Genomic DNA, 21,650 nt, shown 5'->3' on the forward strand with positions numbered 1-21,650 from the left:
CCTTTGGACCAATCACTTTTTAGTAAAGGCACGCTGCCCTGCTGTGATTGGTTAAACGCTCAAACACGCCCAGATTTGTGTTGCGACACTTCCGTGTTTTGCTGCTGGATGCTCAGAGTATTGAAGCTTGCGGGTTGCGACGGGCAACTGGCCGGTGGGAGCTCCTGCGCGTCCTGGCGCCCCGTGTGAACGCGTCCTTACCATCCATGTCCTCTGCCTGGTAGTATGTGGTCACTGTGGGTGCTTGCTTTACTTTTGGTGATGGTGCTAGATGTAGATGAGTCTTGCTGCAGTTCTTGTGCTGCTTTACCCCAGAGTCAGTTCCTCCCTACTATCAAGATCTCTGCTTGCTGGTAATGAATGAAACCTGTGTTCTTCAGGCCCAGGTAACACTCCTGCTGTCTGTAGTCACTGGCTGCAAGCAGATATTGCCAATGCTGAGGGCATGACACAGATCGCACGCTGTGCTGTGCCTGGGGTAGATCCTCCAGCATCTAAAACTGTTTATAAATCTGTGCAGATTCAGCTGATGTGATCGGATCGATCTGTTTGACCCTGGATCTCCCGCTCCCCATTGCGGATTTTGTCAGGGGATGTGCCTGTTTGTGGCAGTGTCACTAAAATAGGATTACGCTACAATTACATAAAATCAGAATATTCATTTAATTGTCACCATTTCATTGTGCCATATTAAAGGGAACAAGTCCGAGCTGTGGAAGCTGAGCAGAATGATATATAGGTGTTTTTTTTTTTTTTGGGGGGGGGGGGGATTTAGTAAAACTTGCATCTTATTTATTAAAATCCCAGGTGTTTGTATAGGAGTCCAGTGGGCGGTCCTACTTAATGTTTGACAGCTATCTACATGCAAAGTCATACAGGGAAGACTGTCCATCACTGAACAGGACCGCCCACTGGACTCCTGGGCATATAAGTATCGGGGATGTCAACAAATTTTACTGAAACTTTGGCCTCAAAAAAATGTGATCAGCTCCTCCTGCCGGCAAATCAAGAGACCATTTCCATCATGACAGGTCCCTTTAAATTACTATGGGTGACTTGTGCAGTAAGCACAGCCACTTTTATTGTGGAGCCCAGGACTGATATTTGAGTACATGCTGATCCTTGTAATACTACATAACATAGATCGGATATATATGGTGCCAACTTTACCTAGCCCACCCACCTGGCTCGGATTTAAGGAAGACAAGGAGACACTGATGAGCCTTATGGATTCTGCAGAACTTGCTTTAAGGAGTGTCAATCTTTTCAGTACCCAGGCAGAAAGTGATAGATCATTAGGACATGGAGAGAATAATATGAGGATCCGGTGCCCGGAATTTACAGGTTTATGTCGCCACCTTGTACCTTTTAGCACAAAGCTGTAATTGTGTTTGATAAGTCATGCGTTTAGTAGTGTGCCAGCTATGGACTTTGTCACCTTATAGGTTAGATATACAATGGGGGTCAGATCACTGGATGCCGGCAACTACTGGGCACTGCTTCTAGATAATGCACTGAGGTCTCTTTAGCTTCTTTTTTTTGTCCAAAGGCGTCAAACTGGTTTTGTGTTGGATATTCCAGTACAGCCTGAGTTTCAAAGCCAGAAACTGAGTCCATTTAGTTAGTAGGGGTAAAATAATGTTTTATTTAAAAATACGCCGTGATGTTGCTCTAGGTATCGGTGGAAGCTTTATAAGACATTGATTAAATATTTTTTGTTAAAATATAATTCATTTTCAAACTAATACTTAGACGTATTCTTACCAATGGGAACACAGATTATGTGGGGTTCTAAAAACGTAAAAAAAAAAATAGGTAATCATCAAATTCAATGGGGCAAGTGGTTTTGTGATCGCATATGATCCTGGTATATTTTTTTGTAATAAATGTGTTACTAGTTTATTTTTTATAATTAAAAAAAATTGAAGTGACTCAACAAAAGAGAAATCTAAGTCATTTGAATATTTGGTGTGATCACACTTTGACTTCAAAACGGCATCAATTCTATATACTTGCACACTGTGAAGAAACTCCACAGGGAGGTTGTTCCAAACATCTTGGAAAACTGACCTCAGATCTTCTGTGGATGTCGCTTGTGCAAATCATTCTGCCTCTATGATGCTCTCGACTGATATGAGAAATATTTGGCAGTAGAAAAAGGAAGTTTGTTTGCGGAAGGGCTGGAGAGCGGTGCAGTGATGAGGGTCTGCATGTAACTGTGAAGCATGGTGGAGGCTTCTGCAAGTTTGGGGGCTGCATTTTAGCAAATGGAGTTGTGCATTTGGTCAGGATTAATGGTGTCCTCAATGCTGAGAAATACACTTATCTATCATGTTATACCATCAGGGAGGTGTCTATGATTCTGCAACAGGACAAAGACCCCAAACATACAGCCAATGTTATTCAGAACCATCTTTAATCTAAAGAAGAAAAAGATGTCCTGGAAGTGATGATATGACCTCAAAGAGCCCTGATCTCAACATCATCGAATCTGATTTGACAGAATGATTTGCAGAAGATCTGTGGTCAGTTCTCCAAGATGTTTGGAAAAACCTTCCTGCCGATTTCCTTCAAAAACTGTGTAAATGTAACTAGAAGACCTGATTGTAATTTGAAGACTAATGGCAATCACACCCAATAATTAATTTTGAATTCTGTAACATGATAAAACTACTCACACTTTTGTTTTTAAAAGCTTCTTACTTTGCAGTATTTTTCCCCACACATGCCTAGTGCTTTTGCATGTACAGTCTATAAGGGTTTGAGGGTCTTTCAGAGACTATAGATGCAGTCATAAGATACTAAAAATACCAAGTTACCTCCTTCCATAAACTCAAGTGCTTGTCCACAAAAATATATTTGGTAGGTGTGCAGTAGGACTGAAGGGGGAGCCGTGCTTTGAAATAGGTTTTGACATGTCACCGCAACATGATAAAAGTTTTAGTCGGTGCAGATCCTGGTCCTGAAACTTCCACGATCAGTGTAGTGAAGCGGTGGAAACTCTTAGTTAAGTGCTTGGTGTTTGGTTCTGCTCAGCTGATCCTCAGAAAGAAGCTAAGTGATGTGTTGATCTGTAGACAGAGTTGAGCAAAAACATTTTCAGGACTGTGGTTCAGCAACCTTGTTGGTATTCCACGGCCACCATATCAGAGCCCTGTGAACCTTCTACTACTACTTGCCATCATCCTCGTCCCCTCTTCTGATTGTTAGGACCAGCGTGATGCCATCATTGCAGGGTGACGCACTCATAACATCATGTTCAGCCAACTAATCAGAAGTGGTGCCAGGGATGCTGGCAGGTACGAGGAAATTCACAGGACTCTGGTCTGGTGGCCATGGACTACTGACGTGACTGCTGGACGAGGTTCCTGCAAACCTTTCTGCTCAACTCTAATAAAAAGTCTATGAGCCCATACATCACACTGCCCCTTTTCAGAGGATCAGCCACACAGGACCGAACACAGCTGAAGGGGTGCAGCTTTATTTTTGTTATTTTCATTTACTTTATGCTTTTGTGTTATGACTTTTTATGTATTATTATTATACTTTTATGTATTAATATTATACTTAAGTATTTGTATTATGGCTTTTTATGTATTTGTATTATGGCTTTTGTGTATTAGTATTATACTTATGTATTTATATTATACTTTAAAGTATTTGTATTATACTTATGTGTTTGTATTATACTTTTTATGTATTTGTATTATACTTTAATGTATTTGTGTTATGGTTTTTTATGTAGTCGTGTTATGGCTTTTTATGTAGTTCTTTCGCTGTTTATGTTTCCGTAGGTGAAGTGTAAACATGAAGTTATCCTTAGGAATCCACGGGCCGGCCCTGGCCTACTCTATGACCACGTTAGGGGCTGGAATGATGAACAGCATATTCCACTTCTATTACGTGAAGCTGTTTCTTAACCACTACAAAATATCAGAAGGAGCCTTTCACCAAGCGCAGGTAAAATGGAGATTCAGGATCGGTCTCATTTTGGAAATCAAATTAACTCAATGTTTTGTCGTTTTTCTTAAATAAGCATTTTACATGTGCTCTGGTCATACTACGCTTTCCATCAGTGGTTCTGGTATTTTTTATGCTAAGAATAGCGCAGTCTACACCTTTCCTCTGTATGTCAAAAATTTCAGAACCCCAGCTGAACTCTTGTGGAAAGATTGCTAGGGAACTATATATTTATTACTAGATGGTGGCCTGATTCTAACGCATCGGGTATTCTAGAACATGAGGGAATCTGTCACCCCATTTTTGCCCCATAAGCTGGGGCCACCACCATCAGGGGCTTATCTACAGCATTCTGTAATGCTGTAGATAAGCCCCCGATGAAACCTGAAAAATAAGTAAAACGTTACATTATACTCACCGGGGGGCGGGGCGGTGGGTGTCGCAGTACAGTCCGGCGCCTCCCATCTTCATACGATGATGTCCTCCTCCTTGCTTCTCCCTCGGCTCCTGCGCACGCGTACTTTATATGCCCTGTTGAGGGCAGAGTAAAGTACTGCAGTGCGCAGGCGCCGGGAAAGGTCAGAGAGGTCCGGCGCGTTGGGGTCTCCTAGCCTGCACTTTTGATAAGGTTTGGTTCTTGGCACTGTTTGATTTTGACTAATTTTGGCCGTTTATTATTTTCTATATCTATTTGCCTCACTTGGCTGTTATCCTGCATCTCTCCCTATATATATATATATATATATAATATATAATGTTTTGTGGTCGTTTTTTTTGCTGATATAACCTTTTCAGTATAGGCTGATTGCACTACTTAGGGGATAATATTGAACACTGTTTCCTATGGCCCTGAGTTTTTGCAGTGCGATTGCTATGGGTATTTTATTTTTATAGATCAGTACTTTTTTGCACTAATGCTATATACAAAAAGTCCTTTTGTGACCATGGATCTTTGTCCATGAGCACCTGACAGTATTATTATATTGGCTTATAATAATAATCCTTATATATTTTTATCATTGTTTCTATCACTATACCAACCTATTCAAGTGTGGTACTGGGTGTTGCTGATTCCCTTGTGTATTTTAGTTTTTTCTGTCAATTTTATTACTTTATTTTGACTACAATAAAATTTGTTATAATTTTCACCTACGCTCTTTTGTCCACTTTCTTTCTTGGGATTTTGTGCATATTATGGATGAGTTTTTTTTGTATTTGAGCCTTTTTTGGGATTTTAGTACACAGGGGTGTAGATGTTCTTTATATTCTTTCACATGCTATTTTCATTTTTACAGGTAATTTTTATGGTCTGGAATGCCATAAACGACCCGCTATTTGGTTATATCCAAGATAATTCCAAAACGGGCTTCTGCTCTATACGACGCCACTCCATATTATACGGCGCTCCATTTTATGCCCTCGCTTTTCTGGTTCCTTGGTTTCCTTGGAAAGATTACACAGAAGGTGAATGGCTCAGTGGTGTCCATCTCATGGTAGCCCTCTGCATTTTTGATGGCATGCTTACCTTTGTTTTGCTTGCCCAATGCGCCCTATTTGCCGAGATTTCATCCAAGCACGAAAATCGTCTTCAGCTCATTAAATACAACCAAGTAGCTTCACTTCTGGCATCATCGAGCATTCTCTTCTGCGGACTTGCATCTGATAACATGGACAACATCCCCAGCTTTCAGACATTCACAGTCTTTGTGGCAGTCCTGGCCACAGCATGCATGTGTTACACCGGGGTGTTTGGCGTAAGCCAGTACGAACAGCGGGAAAAATCGGTGGAGAGCAGCGCCAAGTCAGACACCTCTCTGTCCTGGACCGCTGTGCTGACTCTCACCAAACAGATCCTTACCCAAAAGAATTTTCTGTTGTTTGTGTTTATGAACTTTTTTCAAGTTTTTCACGGTACTTTTTGCAGCAACTTCATGATAATATTTGCTGATAACCTCATTCCTAAAGATGCACTCCCCTCTGCCGTCAGAAGTCTCATGTATGGAGCTGGCTTCATTTTTCCTCCAGTAAGTAGTAAAACCGTACAGTCTTCTTCCTCAGGTCCATACAGACATCAATATGTAATCGATTAAATACGTGCTGATAAAATAATGCTTACAAATCACGGAAACGAATGCAGGAAGAAGTTCATTAACCAAGTAAAACTTTTAATAGTTGCCGATTCGATACGCTTATCAGACTCCAATAAAGTCAACCGTAGAAGGTGCAAACGAACAATGCGGAAATATTAGCGTCGCGACGGTTGTCTGTGGTGGGAAGTGTTAAGCGTTCACAACTCTACTCTTTAGGTCTCATTCACACATCAGTATTTTGCATCAGTCTTTTGTATGCCAAAACCAGGAATGGCACTTACAGAGAGAAACTGTAATTACTGATGTATGAATAAAGCCTTACCGAGTGTCTGTAGGACATCAGAATTTTTCCCAAAATTAGGATGTTGGTCAGATGCCAAATGTCCTTGGTGCTCTATAGAACCAGTAGACCTAATTCATATGCTTTGTGGAGGCTCACAACTTCACTGGTATTGGAAGGAGCTGGAGGTACTGGATTGTGTCTTGGGCATAACAATAATTAGAGGCCCTAAAGTTGGCCGAACACATTAGATGGCTCTCGGCTATCGCAGCCGACTCTCACATACACAGGAGCGCTCTTTCAGCCGAATGCTCATGTGCTGTCTATAAGAAAGCCGCCGACTGACACATCGTCTGGCTGGTTAGCTCAGGGAGAACAATGCAATCAACACCTCTCCAGACCATCGATCAGCCGGCGCCCAATACACATTAGACCATCGATCGAACCCTTCGATATCGATGGGTTCGGCCAACATAAGTCTAATGGTATGGCCACCGCGTGACCTGCATACTTGGTCATGTTGAGGATCTCACAATTGTCTCTCTCCCTCTCCTACTTTCTTTGGTATATTAATTGTGATATCCAGAAGGGATTTTGAGATGACAGGAGGTGGCGGGTGAATTGGGGCATGATTGGGGTTTTATCAGTGTTATTTTTTTAACTGTTTATATGCAAAATCGTTAAAAAATATTATGCCGAATTACAGAGATGCTTGCTGTTAGCGCGAGTCCCATCCATTGTATGCGCATCTGATGGCGACATTCCGAAAGCGCAAATAACATTCAAATCTCCAAAAGTTAAACATTTTGGAATTGCTAATAACATTAAATGAACATATATAGATCATATCAGTGCGACGTATGGTAAATTACGAACTGTATAAATAAATGAAGCGTAACATTTAGCTATAGACTGATTCAAAGAGACCCTCACGTTCCCTATTTTTTTTCATCATGCCTCTGGAATTTTGAGGAAAATGGGACCAATCATTGTTTGCCCCCTTGAAATTAAAAAGACTTGTTCTCAAATTAAAAAGACTTGTACTCCCCTCCCATGCCAGCGCCATTCCAGCAGTGTTGGCATTCGCGCTCCCAGAGCTCTTGCGCGGTTGTGACACGTGAGCTCAGCGCCCAATCAGTGCTGGCGTCACAGGACAAAAAGTGAGTGACCAGCCGCAGCTCTTAATATCTTGTTAATATTTCTACGTCTGAAGGAGGAGACCGTGATGCCAGCGCCGACTGGGTGCCAGGCTTGCGTGTCACGACAACCGCTCAAGAGCACTGGTGCCCAAGTGCTGATACCCCTGGAATGGCGCCGCCACAGGAGGTGAGTATAAGCTTTTTTTTCTTTAGGACCTCCGTCAGAAATAATCTATTTACAGTCAGTTGGTATTGTTCAAGGTCAACCAATAGTAGACGTCTTAGAGTCAATTGTGATGGGCGTTCCCATGCAGTCGTGTAGGAACTGAACCTCTTGGACCCAGTATCTCCCACTCTTTTTTCTTTCGGTAGTAGAGAGGTAGTTGTACACAAATCTCCATAATGTGAAGAGGTGAGAAAGTATATACAGTGTCAGGGAAGGGAAAGAAAACAGACTACAAATAAGGAGGAAAGTACATGAAAATGAGTACAGCATAGAAGCTGTGCTATTATATGAGCTAATAAAGATTGGACAATTTCAGACTTCAAATCCAGCATGTATTACTGGAAGAGAAACTCCCAAAGGAGAAAAATTTGAATCTTGGGTCAGTCTAAAAATGATACGAAAGAATGAAGATTGGAGACTGATACTTATTGCAATTTTATTAACTAAATGTAACTACTAACATGTAATTTTTTTCCATATCAATGGTATGAGAGACAGTCCCACAGGTATATTAAGTGACTTTGATCCTTCTTATCGTAGCCTGGTCGTATTCTGAATTTGGTCACAGTTGATCACTTTTCATTTATATTTTCAGTTTCTCGTGCTGATCAGTCACTCGTTATTATCACGTATCGGGTATTATAAGGTCATCTTGTATGCCTTCTATGTAGAAGCCATTGCAGCAGTTTTGATGGTGTTCATAGGACAGCAGCATTACTATATCCTTGCGACATTCCTCGTCACCAACATGTAAGTAAACCTCTCCTGCTTTCTGTTAATGTCCGGTATAACACTGTTTTTTTTTATTCCTTCTGTTTTTCCTCAATTGTATTTTGTCTCTAATGACAGATTAATACTCTTATTTTATTAAATTGACATTGTCACTGACGGACCTACGGGTATATGTAAAGACTCTGGCACCATATAGCACCGCATCACAGATGGTTCTTAAAGGCGTCAATCAATACACATACTATCAGCTTTGCACAAAAATTTAGCGACTTTTGATGTATTTGTGCCAGCAGTGACCAGTTCTGCCAACTTTTTGACAAGGGACTGATTGATGTACATTTTTGGTGGTGGTGCACAGCAAATTCACTAAGGCTGTGTGCACACGCTGCGGATTTTGCTGCGGTTCCGCAGCGGTTTTGGCCGCTGCGGACCCGCAGCAGTTTTTGCTGCGGTGTACAGTACCATGATTCCCTATGGGAATCAAAAACCGCAGTGCAGACGGTGCGGAATTTTCCGCGCGGATTATCTGCGGTTTTCAATCCGCAGAAAGAATTGACATGTCAATTCTTTCTGCGGATTCTCCTGCGGTTTGCCATCTCCTCCATTGAGGAGATGAAAAACCGCAGGGCAAAACCGCAGAGCAATCCGCAGGTAAAACCGCAGGTCTTTTGACCTGCGGTTTCACCTGCGGATTTTACAAAATCCGCGCGGATGAATCCGCACATAATCCGCAGCGTGTGCACACAGCCTTAGAGTCGCACGCCTCTTGAATTTGTCTTATCTTACGCCAGTACACTGTTTATTAAGACTATCATGCAAAACGCCAGTCTCGATTACTCTGGTCCCAAATGTCAGACATTTTGTGGCTTAAAGTGCCAGTGATATATTTCTGATACCTCTTAGAACCCTGGTATAATATAAGGAGGAAAGCTCATAAAGAGGAAGTCAGTGCAGAATAGAAGCTGTGCTGATAAATGAGCTAATGGAGAAAGCAGCACCCTGGAGAGAGCTCACATCCAACCTATATTACTGAGAGAGACACTCCCATGAAGGAAAAGAATCTGACACTTCGATCAGGCTGCAAACTGTGCATAGACAGTCTGACATTTAATGAAGCAATAAATGCAATTTTATTAGCTAAATGGTAATCACTAATATGTAAAAATAGTTTTTTTCCATGTCAAAAGTGTTCATAGTCTTTAAAGCATTGGCAGTATAGGCAAATGTAGGATATGGTTTCTGAAAATTAACTTTATTTAGGTATCCATTTTTGACATTGCTGTCTAGAGATATGAAGTGTCAAAGAGGACAGAATTTGCACTGGACACCGGATGTAATAGTGGCTGCAGAGTGGAATACAATGCATGTTTTTTTTTCTGTCTCTTCTCTGTACAGATATTATCAAAGTATTCCGCACCTAATGAGTTAATTTTTGTTACGTCCTAGTGGACTTTATTGGAGAGTTTTCACTGGGGGCATGTACTTCTTATTGTATGACATTGCCCAATCATAAGCAGGCAGCAGCACAAAGGAGAAAAAGAACATGTTCCCACTATAGCTCAGAACAGGATCCTCCTATGTGAGATATAATCTGATCTCACTGCAGATCCATTACATGTTGTGTGACTCGCCTCTGGACAGGCAAAGTGGGTGGTACAGCAGAGGTGACAATGTTATGAGAGGAGGAGAGCTGATAGAAGGGTTTGTAATATGACACAGCTAAAGTTGACTGCACTGTCCCACCCCTGCACGAAGACCTCATCTGTAAGGTGTGCGTGATCAGTTCTTTACTCCCAGCACTTTCTAATCATGCAGGAGGTTGGACCAGGAGAGCAGGTGATTAAAGTCATCTGTCATTACATCTCGCACACTGAGAAACCTGCTGTAAGCCATTGTGGGGGCGTGTTCTTTTTCTCCTTTGTGTTGATTCCTACTCATGATTGGGCAACCTCATTTAGGGGGAAGAAGTACACACCCACAGTGAAAAATCTCTGATAACGTCCACATGGACTTTGCAAAAATAAACTTGTTAGGTGTCATATACTTAGGTTGCTCATATCTCCGCAATAGAGAGGCATAATTAGGGCAAAATGAAATATTTGGTGAAATATACATATACTTTAAACATATGTATAGTACTTAGACTGTTTTCGAGAAGGCATATGACTATTATTACCTTGTCAATCATGTATCCGCCCTGTCGATTTCTCTTACTTGCTTTTCTGGCTCTACCAAATATTATGGTAATTGCTGCTCAACCTCCTGATAAATTACAGCAAAGGAACCTTGACAGTAAAATATCTTTAGTGGAAGAGTTGCTCATCTGATGGTCTAGAAAATCTGATATTCCAGCATTAGTGGGAACCTGACAAATGATTCATACTGCCCTAAGTATGGTAGGGATGAATCGGAGACTGGCTCTGTACACAAACGGGTAAAAAAAACAAAAAACTGTCGATCATGGGGAGATGCCGGAGCGGACATACCTCTGTGACTAGTTATCCGCATCGCCCCGGCCCCCGTCTTAAAGTATGTTTTCTGTGTCAGTGTTTCATAGTACAACATATAGGTCTGCAGTAACAGAACCTGTCTGATTTATGCTGCCTTTGGTTCTGGAAGCATAAGAACATAAAAATTAGAAAAATACTTATAAAAAAAAAAAACTGGGAACTTTTTTTTTTTTTTACTTTTAAAAAAATATTAAAAGAGGTTCTTATCACATCAACTAATATAAGAATACGTTCAGATGGTGAAAGTTTCACGTGAATTTTGGCACATATTTCGTTCCAAAACCTGCCGCCCAAACACTGCCTCTTATTGTGTTTCAGTGGAAATCTGTGTTGATGTTTATACGTTCCGTTACCGATCAATAAAGCGGATCGGTCATTTGATTTCACAATATAGTTTGTAGAAAGTATTAATAAATAGATCTATTCAGGCTGATATTGTCACATCAGAAAGCCTGTATAATCCTCAAATGAAAGAGCATTTTAATACTCAGTAGGGTTATTTTCAAAAAGGATTACAAAACCACTCTGACAGGGAGTTTCAAAGTAAGTACACCCCCCTCATCAGGTGTGACAGGCCTGCATATTATAGTTTGCAGCTCGTATTGCTGAATATGGTGACAGATTAGCATTAAATAGACCCAAGCTATATTATTCCGCCCCCACCACTGATTGCCATCTTTCTGCCTATGCACAGTGTACACAGAAAGCTGTAAGTCAGTGATGTGGGCGGGGTTATACAGGGCTCAGCATAGAACTGGTAAATATGCAGCAGATAAAACAAGGACTTTATCAAAACTGAAGCAATCAGCCCAGTAAGTGATACATCACTGGAATCGGGGTCTCAGCCCCTGCATCATGCTGCTCTCAGACGGAGTAGGAAAAATCTGGTGGAAGATTCCCTTTATTAGTATGCTTTACAGCCATGGCCTGAAGTGTCATCCTTGAAATTGTTCCAGAAAATGACGTATTTCTCCTAGAAAAGTAATGCAATTATGTGTTTTGTTAGACACGTTTATTTCCTTTGTGTGTATTGGAACAACGCAAAAAATGAGAAAAAAAGGCAAATTGGACATATTTTCACACACAACCCCTACAGTCAAATATGGTGGAGGTTCAAAGATGTTTTCTGGTTGGTTTACTGCCTCTGGCACTGGGTGCCATGATTGTGTGCAAGGTATCATGAAATCTGAAGATTACTAAAGGATTTTGGGTGGCAATATAGTGCCAGCGATGGAAAGCTGGGTTTGCGTCCTAGATCATGGGTGTGGAGACACTGGGGATCAGCAGGTGCTCTAGTCCGCTATTCGAAACTGCACGGACCAGGGCTTATCCCACCGAACGCCCGCTTTCTTTTTACCGTGGGCGTAATACTACTAAGACTACAGTGTGGCAATACTTTACTGAACCACAAAACTGGCAAACAACACGTAGAACAATCCCGGCAAATACCCAAGATGGTGCAAATTACAGTCTCTCCCTTCCGCTGACTCGCTGAGATTAGAACCGCTTCCAGGGCCGACTACCCAACACTTTCGGCCATGACTATATATACATTTTGTCTAACTGTCCAATAAACCAGAATTGTATTATATGTCTTATTTAAGCATACATTGGTTCAGTTCCACCATGGGTTAAATACTAACCTTTTGGACCTTCTAGCAGTTTATTTTTCTCAATGATCACAAAATAACAAAAATAACTAAATTTGGATTGTATAAACTTTTAGTTTTTCTGTGTCCTCCCACTATCCCATTACTCCGTGGCAAATTTTTGCTGTAGATCTTTTTTGAAAAATAAGCAATATTAGCTAACACTGTTCATGCTGAGCTTCCTGGTTCATGCCTCTCTGGCACTCAGGTGAGAAGAGTGGTTAAATAACTCTGTACTCCTTGTGCTCTGTACTCCTTAGTTCCGTATCCACGTTCTCTGCTGCCCCCCAGTTACATTCTCTTCTGCTTTGGTGCTGAATGTATTCAGCACATGCACAAATATAGGGGATTTTATATGTACCGTAGTTATAAATGTGTTCTCTCTCTCCAACACCTTGTCCGCTTCACTATATGGTGTCACAATTCCAATGATGCCTCAGTGGTCTGAATCCATCATTAAAGCCCCCAAAACTGCTTTTTTAGCTTTATGCAAATTAGTTTGCAAGTGCACACTGTGGTCTATACTGGTGCACTTGCAGTCCATGGTTACGCTTCCATTTTTTTGTCCGCCCTGTGCTGCATGATTGACAATGGAGACAGAGGCTCTGTTCTTGACCTATAGAGCTCTACCTCTGGATAACACTGTAAAATGAAGCTGACGGCTTGTCTTTACCATCAGTGTGCAGGGGCATAGGCTGTGACTGCAGGACCTGACTACACAGGGTTGGATTGTAGTCTGTTGCCATAGTGACACATGTTCTATTCACTTCTGTTTGTCCCAATAGACAAGTGACCCAATAACCCGTATTTTGTGTCACAGCATTTTTATTACGATTCACATGTCATTGGAAATTACTGTATAATTACTGACAAATTATAGGTTTATATTTATTTGTAACTCATGTTATATTTTTTTCTCTCCAGGGTATTAGTACATGCCTCATTCAGCGTATTTAATCTGCCTTTGGCCGATATTGTAGATGCAGATTTTGCCAACTACAAACGCAAGTAAGTCACACATATGGCTTCAAGTGTTACGTGCCGCCCCTTTAAGCACAGAGGAAGTCTTTCCCGTCATTTACCATGTTTTGTGATGCCTGACCTGATTTGCTGTTGATGCTTTGCACTTCCTGTAAAACCTGTGTACACCTTACTCATAATATCTGCCCTAGTATTCCGTTCCTCACTATGAATGGGATCTATCATTTCGGTCTGCACGGAGGCTGGTTATACAAACTCATGCCAACCTGGTTTACAAAAATAGACCATAAGTCCAATTATTATCAGAGGAGAGGAGATGTCACAGGGACGTCGTTCTAGAACACATTGAGTTAGGAAACTTTTATATGACTTTTTTTCAAACGTGCTCATAGCTGGTGGGGTTGCATTGAGCAGGGGGTTGGACGCGATGACCCTTGAGGTCTCTTCCAACTGTAACATTCTATGATTCTATGATGGAATTAGACAATGGACAGATCCACAGCATCGGTGTCACGATCCTGTTGTCCCTGTCCCTAACGCCCTAGCTCGCCCTGCTCCTCGGATTACTTCTGATGGTGAAGACGCCGGGGCCACATACTTTGCCTTAGCTCCTGAATCTGCACTCAATCTGTATCCTTCTCCCACCCAGGGAAGAGGGGAGTAGCAGTGTACTGTAGTACACCAACCAGACGATCGAGGTAATATGAACAGGGGTTTTGAAAAATACCAAACATACAAATACACTCACAGAGACAACCGAGGAATGCATCGAGGCGCGGAGGATGGGGTTAAACCAAAGTAGGAGAAGAAAGGGAATTATCACACACTCAAAACCTTGCAACAGTCACAGATAAATCCACCAAACACCTTCTCCAGTAATAACCACCAACAACCTCTAGGCATGCAGCAAAAGCTAACTCTTGACAATGAGTGCTAGCTAGGGTCCAGAGTATATTGGAGATGGGCGTGGCTAACAGTGCACAGCTGAGAGCCTCCCTTTTATGAGCAATTTGGAATTATAAAAATTGTTGACAGACTCCCTTATTTAAAACCTTACATTTATTACTATTTTCATGCAGAGTTTAAAAGGCATGAAAAGTACTCTTTAGGAGTATCTTTAAGTTGTTTGCTTGAAGGGTCAACTGAGGAGACTGTGATTTTGGGGGTCCCTCAGCTGGATTCCCCAGCGCTCTGCAATCAGTGTGAGAACCTATCAGGAAGTGTCAATTCACCTACAGCGCCACCACAGAACAAATAAAGTATTACATTGTCCTCATTAAAATCAACAGGCTGTCAATGCACCATTGAGCTATGTCCTCCAAAGCTATAAACACTCTTTTGTAGATGCTCAAAACATGCCTATGAGGCTGTCAAGTTTAGGTCTGGAGATAAGCGGACAGTCTGTGCATTGCAGCCTGTGCGTGGGCCGAGCTTCATGTACATGAGCCATAACGCGGACAATAGATAAGGCTCCTAAACGGGAGTCCCCCTTCTTGAAGTTTCTAGACCAGACGATTCAGAAAGCGGCTATATGAGACTTTATCAATAAGTCTGCCAAATGGAAACGCGTCTATAATACGCTGTCAAAATTAGTTACCGTTCTCTGCACTAAAGGAAACAGGAATTTATATTTTTAAATGTGTTATTTTATATTACTTAGGTCACATAATGATTCGTGTCCACCCAATTCATCAACCACGTTCACCATTTTTGAAAAATTTGACACAAAAAATGGTAATAAATACCACATAGCAAAAAAGAAAAGTGACTTAAAACAGCAAATATGTAAATGAATCGGGTCCTGTGTGTGTAGAGTACAAATATTGGCCATCACTTTGGCATAGCTATTTGGAGGTGACGGCTTTATTTTCTTACGGTCACGGTTTTTTCTCCTGCTGCATTATTGATCAAATTATTTTTGTAGGCAATGATTAACCTAATCATAAGAACATACCCCTAAAAATGATACTTTATTAGGTTAAAAATAACCAAAAAACTTGGTTATGCACCAAAAAGTGACAAAAATCAAAACCAAAAGTGTTCAAACAAAACCCCAATAAGTGAATAACTAGGAATCCCTATTAGATACCCTGAGCTCACAACTGCCTGGCCGCGGAGGTTGGCACCCTAGGGGGGACGTTGTGGCGCCCCCGCTCAACGATGACTGTCCCTAGGGACCCTGATACACCCTGCAGCCACTAGGGTTACCCTCTACCCAATCGTAAAGGGACCCCTCATTCTAGACAATAAAATACTGCTCTAAGGAGGGCCCTGTATCCCTTACAGTTAAAAACAATAGAACACATTCAATCCACATTAACAGGTGGTTTCAGGGTAAAGTTGTGAAGGAAGTATTTCTACTTTCACACATGGACTGTTATTGATCTTGTGGTCATCAGATAATTTCTCAAAAAATACCACAATCACTAGACTCGAACTAGTGCCACATGGAGATAATCACTCTTTTAATGCCCAATGGCTGCCATACTATCATGAGCGGGGGCGCCACAACGTCCCCCCTAGGGTGCCAACCTCCGCGGAATAGCCTTTAGCTCAGGTGAAAGCAAGTACAAGTGTCCATTGTTTCAGGCTCAGTCCTGGAGCCTCAGCAAACACAGGAGGCTTATCCGTCCACACATACAGCCAATATCCACAGGCCTCACTGGGTCAGCAGCCTCAGCACGTGGTCTTTAGGAAGGTAGCACACTTTCCTCCACCTAGGCCTGCCGGGACCTTCCACATGGCTCAATCAGATCCATACGCTCTCTCTCATGTGACCGGACCTCAGGTACCTTATATGGTCCATAACCTCACCCACAGGTGATCACATGGCTATGACCTCACTAAAGGTCCTATTACACACAGCCACACATATACTTTATTATGACACTCTTAAACACACCCAGGGCCGGACTGGGACTAAAATTCAGCCCTGGCATTTGAAGTTACACAGGCCCACTAGTCACATGGCGACTATATAATATCTTTGTACACTTGTAGGTTACAAAAAGTGAGCGGAGATTAACACGACTATATAACATGTAGTCAGAGCTGTGCCCAGTACTTCAGCTCAGTCCTATTTATTGCTCTTAGGTACAGTACTCCTCCCAAAGCTCTGTCCCCTTTTGTATGCATGATGACAGAATTCCTGGCAGAACTGCTATCCATTGGGCAACCAGACCCCCGGGTCATAGCCGCCCCTATCATACCTCCCAAGTTTTGAAGAAAGGAAAGATGGACAAAGACTGCGGCGCGCCGCTGCAAATTTTGGCCACGCCCAGCCACACCCATGTGCACACCTAATCGCACCCATTTAGCACTGCTGATCACACTGACTGGTACTGAGGGAACAGTGGCTGGCACTAAGGAAGAGAGAAAACAGAGAAAGAGAGAAAGAAAGGGGAAAGAAAGAACAGAGAGAAAGAGAGGAAAGAAAAAGAAAGAAATAAAGAAAGATTCTATAAAGATACTATAGCAGCCCGGCTCCCATTGTAGTGCCCACCTGACCCTCCCAGTGCAGGACATATCATGATCCTGCTGTCTGTGCTGTCGGAGGAGGACATGGTGATGGATCTGAAGCATTCCTGGTTCCGTCACAATCTCCTCAAGAAATTATCTCATTTCCGGTCAGCTTCCAGCATATCACTTCCGGTGGAACATCATGTGCGAGTTTTAAAATGCTCCTCAGGGCTCCGCCGTGTACTCCTGTGTCCATGGGAAAAGTCCGCTTTGTATGCTTCGTACACACTTGACTCCGCTCCGTACACCTCGTACACACGCGGCTCCGCTCCGTACACCTCGTACACACGCGGCTCCGCTCCGCACACCTCGTACACACGCGGCTCCGCTCCGCACACCTCGTACACACGCGGCTCCGCTCCGCACACCTCGTACACACGCGGCTCCGCTCCGCACACCTCGTACACACGCGGCTCCGCTCCGCACACCTCGTACACACGCGGCTCCGCTCCGCACACCTCGTACACACGCGGCTCCGCTCCGCACACCTCGTACACACGCGGCTCCGCTCCGCACACCTCGTACACACGCGGATCCGCTCCGCACACCTCGTACACACGCGGCTCCGCTCCGCACACCTCGTACACACGCGGCTCCGCTCCGCACACCCCGTACACACGCGGCTCCGCTCCGCACACCCCGTACACACGCGGCTCCGCTCCGTACACCCCGTACACACGCGGCTCCGCTCCGTACACCCCGTACACACGCGGCTCCGCTCCGTACACCCCGTACACACGCGGCTCCGCTCCGTACACCCCGTACACACGCGGCTCCGCTCCGTACACCCCGCACACACGCGGCTCTGCTACATCCACACTGTAAATCCTGACCCCACACATACTTACCTCAACCAGCACCATGACAACAGCAAAGCAGAGTCTTGCAGACGGTAGAGGCAAGGCTGAGCGCACAGGACCTGTGATGAGGTCACAGGAGGGGCGGAGTCAGGGGTGACATGGTCTGGGGTCTGGACAAAGGCTCCTGATCATGTGACCCCCTGACTCCTCCCATCCTGTGACCTCATCACAGGTCCTGCGAACAGAGCGAGCAGACAAGCGAGTGCGACGCTGTGAGTGGCTGCGGGGGGGAGGGGGTCTCATGCTAAGGCGAGGATGGGGTTCTGGGGGGTGTGTGGGGGGCGTGGCGGCTTATCTCCCTGCAGTGCGGGAGGAACTTGGAAACTATCACCGCCGTGCTGCAGAGGGCCGGCGGCAGGAGCAACAGTGACCGCAGCCGCTGGCAAGCGGCCAGATGATCGGGCGCTGCCGCCCGCGGCCCACGTGACAGCGGCCCAGCGGGAAAATGCCCGGTTGGTTATATTGCCAATCCGGGCCTGAACACACCCCTGGGTGGGTTTGTAGGTAACCAGGCCCGCCCATCTCTCTAGTTACCTGGAGATTTCTCCCTTATACATTGAAGCAACACCTCAGCAATATCATTGCTGAACAACACACAAGTCTCCATCCCAAAGCCACCCACTTTGGGATACATAACGGCCATTCCGTATTCTGCCATTCATCCTTTCTCCTGGGACATCCACACAGCGCCCCCTAGCGGACTCAGTGGTTACTACACCACAATATCTTTACTGATGCCGCATAGGCGGCCTCAATAGTAAAAAGTTGGTCACACTAGTCAAACACTGTTTGATGAGTGTGACCAACCTGTCAATCAGTTCTGCAAGCTAATTACGCTTGCAAATCGCTAGTTTATCCGCAGGAAAATTGCGGGAATTTAAAATGCAGTTTTCCCGCAGAATGAAATTCCAGAATTCCCACAATAACTTCCGCGGGAGTTCTGCAACGTGTCACATAGCCTTAAGGTCACTTTTAAATAAGTTCTATAAACTTTATTATGTAACAAACATTTACTCTGCTATTGTGTTGCCCAACTTACTACCAGCACTTTCAATGATGGCCTTGGAGACCGGAATGTGACAGTATTGGGGCATCTTTTCCTTCGTGCACATGAGCCGCCACAAGAGAAACCCGACCCGTTATCTTGGTCTGTGCTGAGCTTTGTACATAGAGGAGCCAAACACCTGCTCTAGTTACTGAGATCTGGCCTCAGATTATTTCATATGGGGTTTCTTGCTCAGGACCACCTCTATTGACAAAATAGGGACATTTAGTATAAGGGGAGTCACATGACATATAGGTAATTTTGCTGTTTGGGAACAAGACGCACAGAGATGGGTTTTCTACAATGTTCTGCTCTGCTCCCTAAATTCCATCCTTCTTGTAAGAATTCTGGAAAGTGTGGGGAGAATTTTAGTAGCAGCACTCCCCATCTTTCCTCCAAGACCTCTTTTGTTATTCTTCATCTACGATGTAATCCTGTGGAGCATAAACCACGTCATGAGATGGACATGAAGGCTCATCCTCCTTGTGTTACCGCTTTACAAATTTTCATAGTTCAAATGTGAATAAAAACTGAACCTTGTTTCTTAGCTGTGACTAATACACCAAATTGTCTTGGCTCAGGGGAAGAAAGATAAGAGTTACAGACAAGGGACTAACGATCGCGGTTGTGACGAGGTCCGTGCAGTTGAGGGACCCGTTGATGCCAGCTCAAACTTCAACTGTGCGTTCTCGGATGCATATTCAACTGAAGTGTATTGCGCTGCAGAGACCTGTCAGGTCCGTGCGCTGCAATACACACTGTTGGCCAATCCGAGGCCAGTAGCTGATGTCGGCATGCACGTGACTGGCGGTGCATGGCAGTGACGTCATGCTCTCCCGTTGTTGCACGCTGACATCTTCAGAAGAGGACGGCGGAGGAAGGTGAATATAATCTTTTTTTTTTTTCTACGACTTAAACAACAGCAGCAGAATGGGGGACATATATACCAGAATGGGGCCCAGGATAAGGGTCATATACCAGGATGGGGCCCAGGATAAGGGTCATATACCAGGATGGGGATATATATGCCAGGAAAAGGGTCATGTTACCAGGATGGGGCCCAGTCTAAGGGTCATATACCAGGATGGGGATATCTATATACTAGGATGGGGCCTAGGGTAAGGGACATATACCAGGATAAGAAGAAAAGGGACATGTATACCAGGATGGGGCCAAGGGTAAGAGATATGTATACCAGAATGGGGGACATATACACTAGGATGATTGGAGTGTCACTACACATGTGGACCACCCCTAATGGGAAGCCTGTTCTTGTGATCAGTAGGTGTATCGACAGTAAGACCCCCCCCCCCCCGCGATCATACATTTATTACCCATCTTGTGTATCGCTGGTGATCTTCCTAAGCCAAGCCCTTTTAGGTATGTTCTGCTCATTGTTTATCGGTTTTGTTCCAGGCACTTAGTGGATATCAAGGATTAGAATAAATATGGCTGCCTTCTTATAGACACTGTGCCAGTGCTCATGGTTGTTCGTAGCTCCATTCACTTCTATAGAGCGGAGTTGCAATACCGCACACAACCCATAGGGTGGAAGCTCTTTCTGAAAGGAAGCCACCATATTTTTCTAATCCCGCACAACTCCTTTAATTTCATTTAAACCTTGAAAAGCAACATCTGCCACCAGCTTTTACAAAATGTTCTCTCATCAAGATGAATAAGTATTCTTTTTCCGTTAGGTCCCCACTGTCGTCAATGGTTTTTGGGACAAATGCCCTCTTCACAAAGCCTGCCCAGTCCCTGGCACCTATGCTTGTCGTTACTATTCTTAATCAGTATGGATATGAAAACTTAACCAACAAAGTGGATCAGCCAGATCCCAGGTGAGTCTCACCCCGCTGGTATGTCTATGTGCAGTCCTATATTAGCTAACCACTAGAACGCCCCTCCTATACACATGCATTGGGTAAATGAGCTAATGGCCGGCTTTAGGAAGAAGCCTGCTCAGCATTGCTGAAATGGTGAAGAATCCATATGGTACAAATATAGAAAAAGTGTGATTTCTTTTTTCGTCTTGAGATCATAGTTCCCTTATTTAATTTGTGTTCAGTAATTCTGGTTGTCTCCGATTAAATAAAAAAAAAATTATATAATATATACAGTATATTACCGTATTTTTTGGACCATAAGACGCACTTTTTTCCCCAAAAAATTTTTTGGGAAAGTGGGGGGTGCGTCTTATGGTCGCAATGTACTAACCTCCGAGGCTGGTGCGGGTGCCGCGGGGTCTCTGTAGTGCGGTGGTGGCAGCGGGCTGTGCTTCGGTGCAGGGGTAGCGGCTCTCTGTGCTCCGGTGCAGGGGCGGCGGCTCCGCCGGCATTTCCTCCATGCCCGGAGGCCCCCGCACATCCCTTGCTGATTTGAATCTTGTCCCCCGAGATCTCGGGACGAGATCTGAACCTGCGCATGCGCCGTCCCCGGACCGGCGGCCATCTTCCCGGCGTCCATGTTCCTGGAGGCCACCGCAACATGGCGGCGGCCAGCAAGGGATGTGCGGGGGCCTCCGGGCTTGGAGGAAATGCTGGCGGAGCTGCCGCCCCTGCATCGGAGCACAGAGAGACGCCCAGCTGCCCCAGCACAGCTGTTCCAGCACAGCCCAGCTGCCCCAGTCCCAGCACAGCCCAGCTTCCCCAGCCCCAGC

The 21,650-nt window shown here is 44.1% G+C and overlaps 1 protein-coding gene across 5 annotated transcripts; it reads left to right on the plus strand.

Moving 5' to 3' along the window:
• Positions 1 to 75: 75 nt before the first annotated feature.
• LOC141047734 (transmembrane protein 180-like) lies at positions 76 to 20,856 on the plus strand. 5 transcript variants are annotated; one of them, XM_073542990.1, is made up of 7 exons: positions 91 to 223; positions 2,347 to 2,525; positions 3,795 to 3,960; positions 5,256 to 5,984; positions 8,291 to 8,445; positions 13,511 to 13,594; positions 20,689 to 20,856. In XM_073542990.1, the coding sequence occupies exons 3-7, from the start codon at positions 3,808 to 3,810 to the stop codon at positions 20,834 to 20,836; spliced, it is 1,269 nt and encodes a 422-aa protein (XP_073399091.1). In that variant the 5' UTR covers positions 91 to 223; positions 2,347 to 2,525; positions 3,795 to 3,807; the 3' UTR covers positions 20,837 to 20,856. The 5 variants fall into 5 exon arrangements, with proteins under 5 accessions (XP_073399088.1, XP_073399089.1, XP_073399090.1 ...); XM_073542987.1 differs by lacking the exon at positions 2,347 to 2,525 and having other exon boundaries at positions 76 to 223; positions 20,689 to 20,855; XM_073542988.1 differs by lacking the exon at positions 2,347 to 2,525 and having other exon boundaries at positions 76 to 220; positions 20,689 to 20,855.
• Positions 20,857 to 21,650: the final 794 nt, after the last annotated feature.

The sequence above is a fragment of the Dendrobates tinctorius genome, unplaced genomic scaffold (assembly GCF_039654945.1).
Source record: "Dendrobates tinctorius isolate UK_male_01 unplaced genomic scaffold, ASM3965494v1 ptg000129l, whole genome shotgun sequence".
In the NCBI taxonomy this organism is placed as follows: Eukaryota; Metazoa; Chordata; class Amphibia; order Anura; family Dendrobatidae; genus Dendrobates; species Dendrobates tinctorius.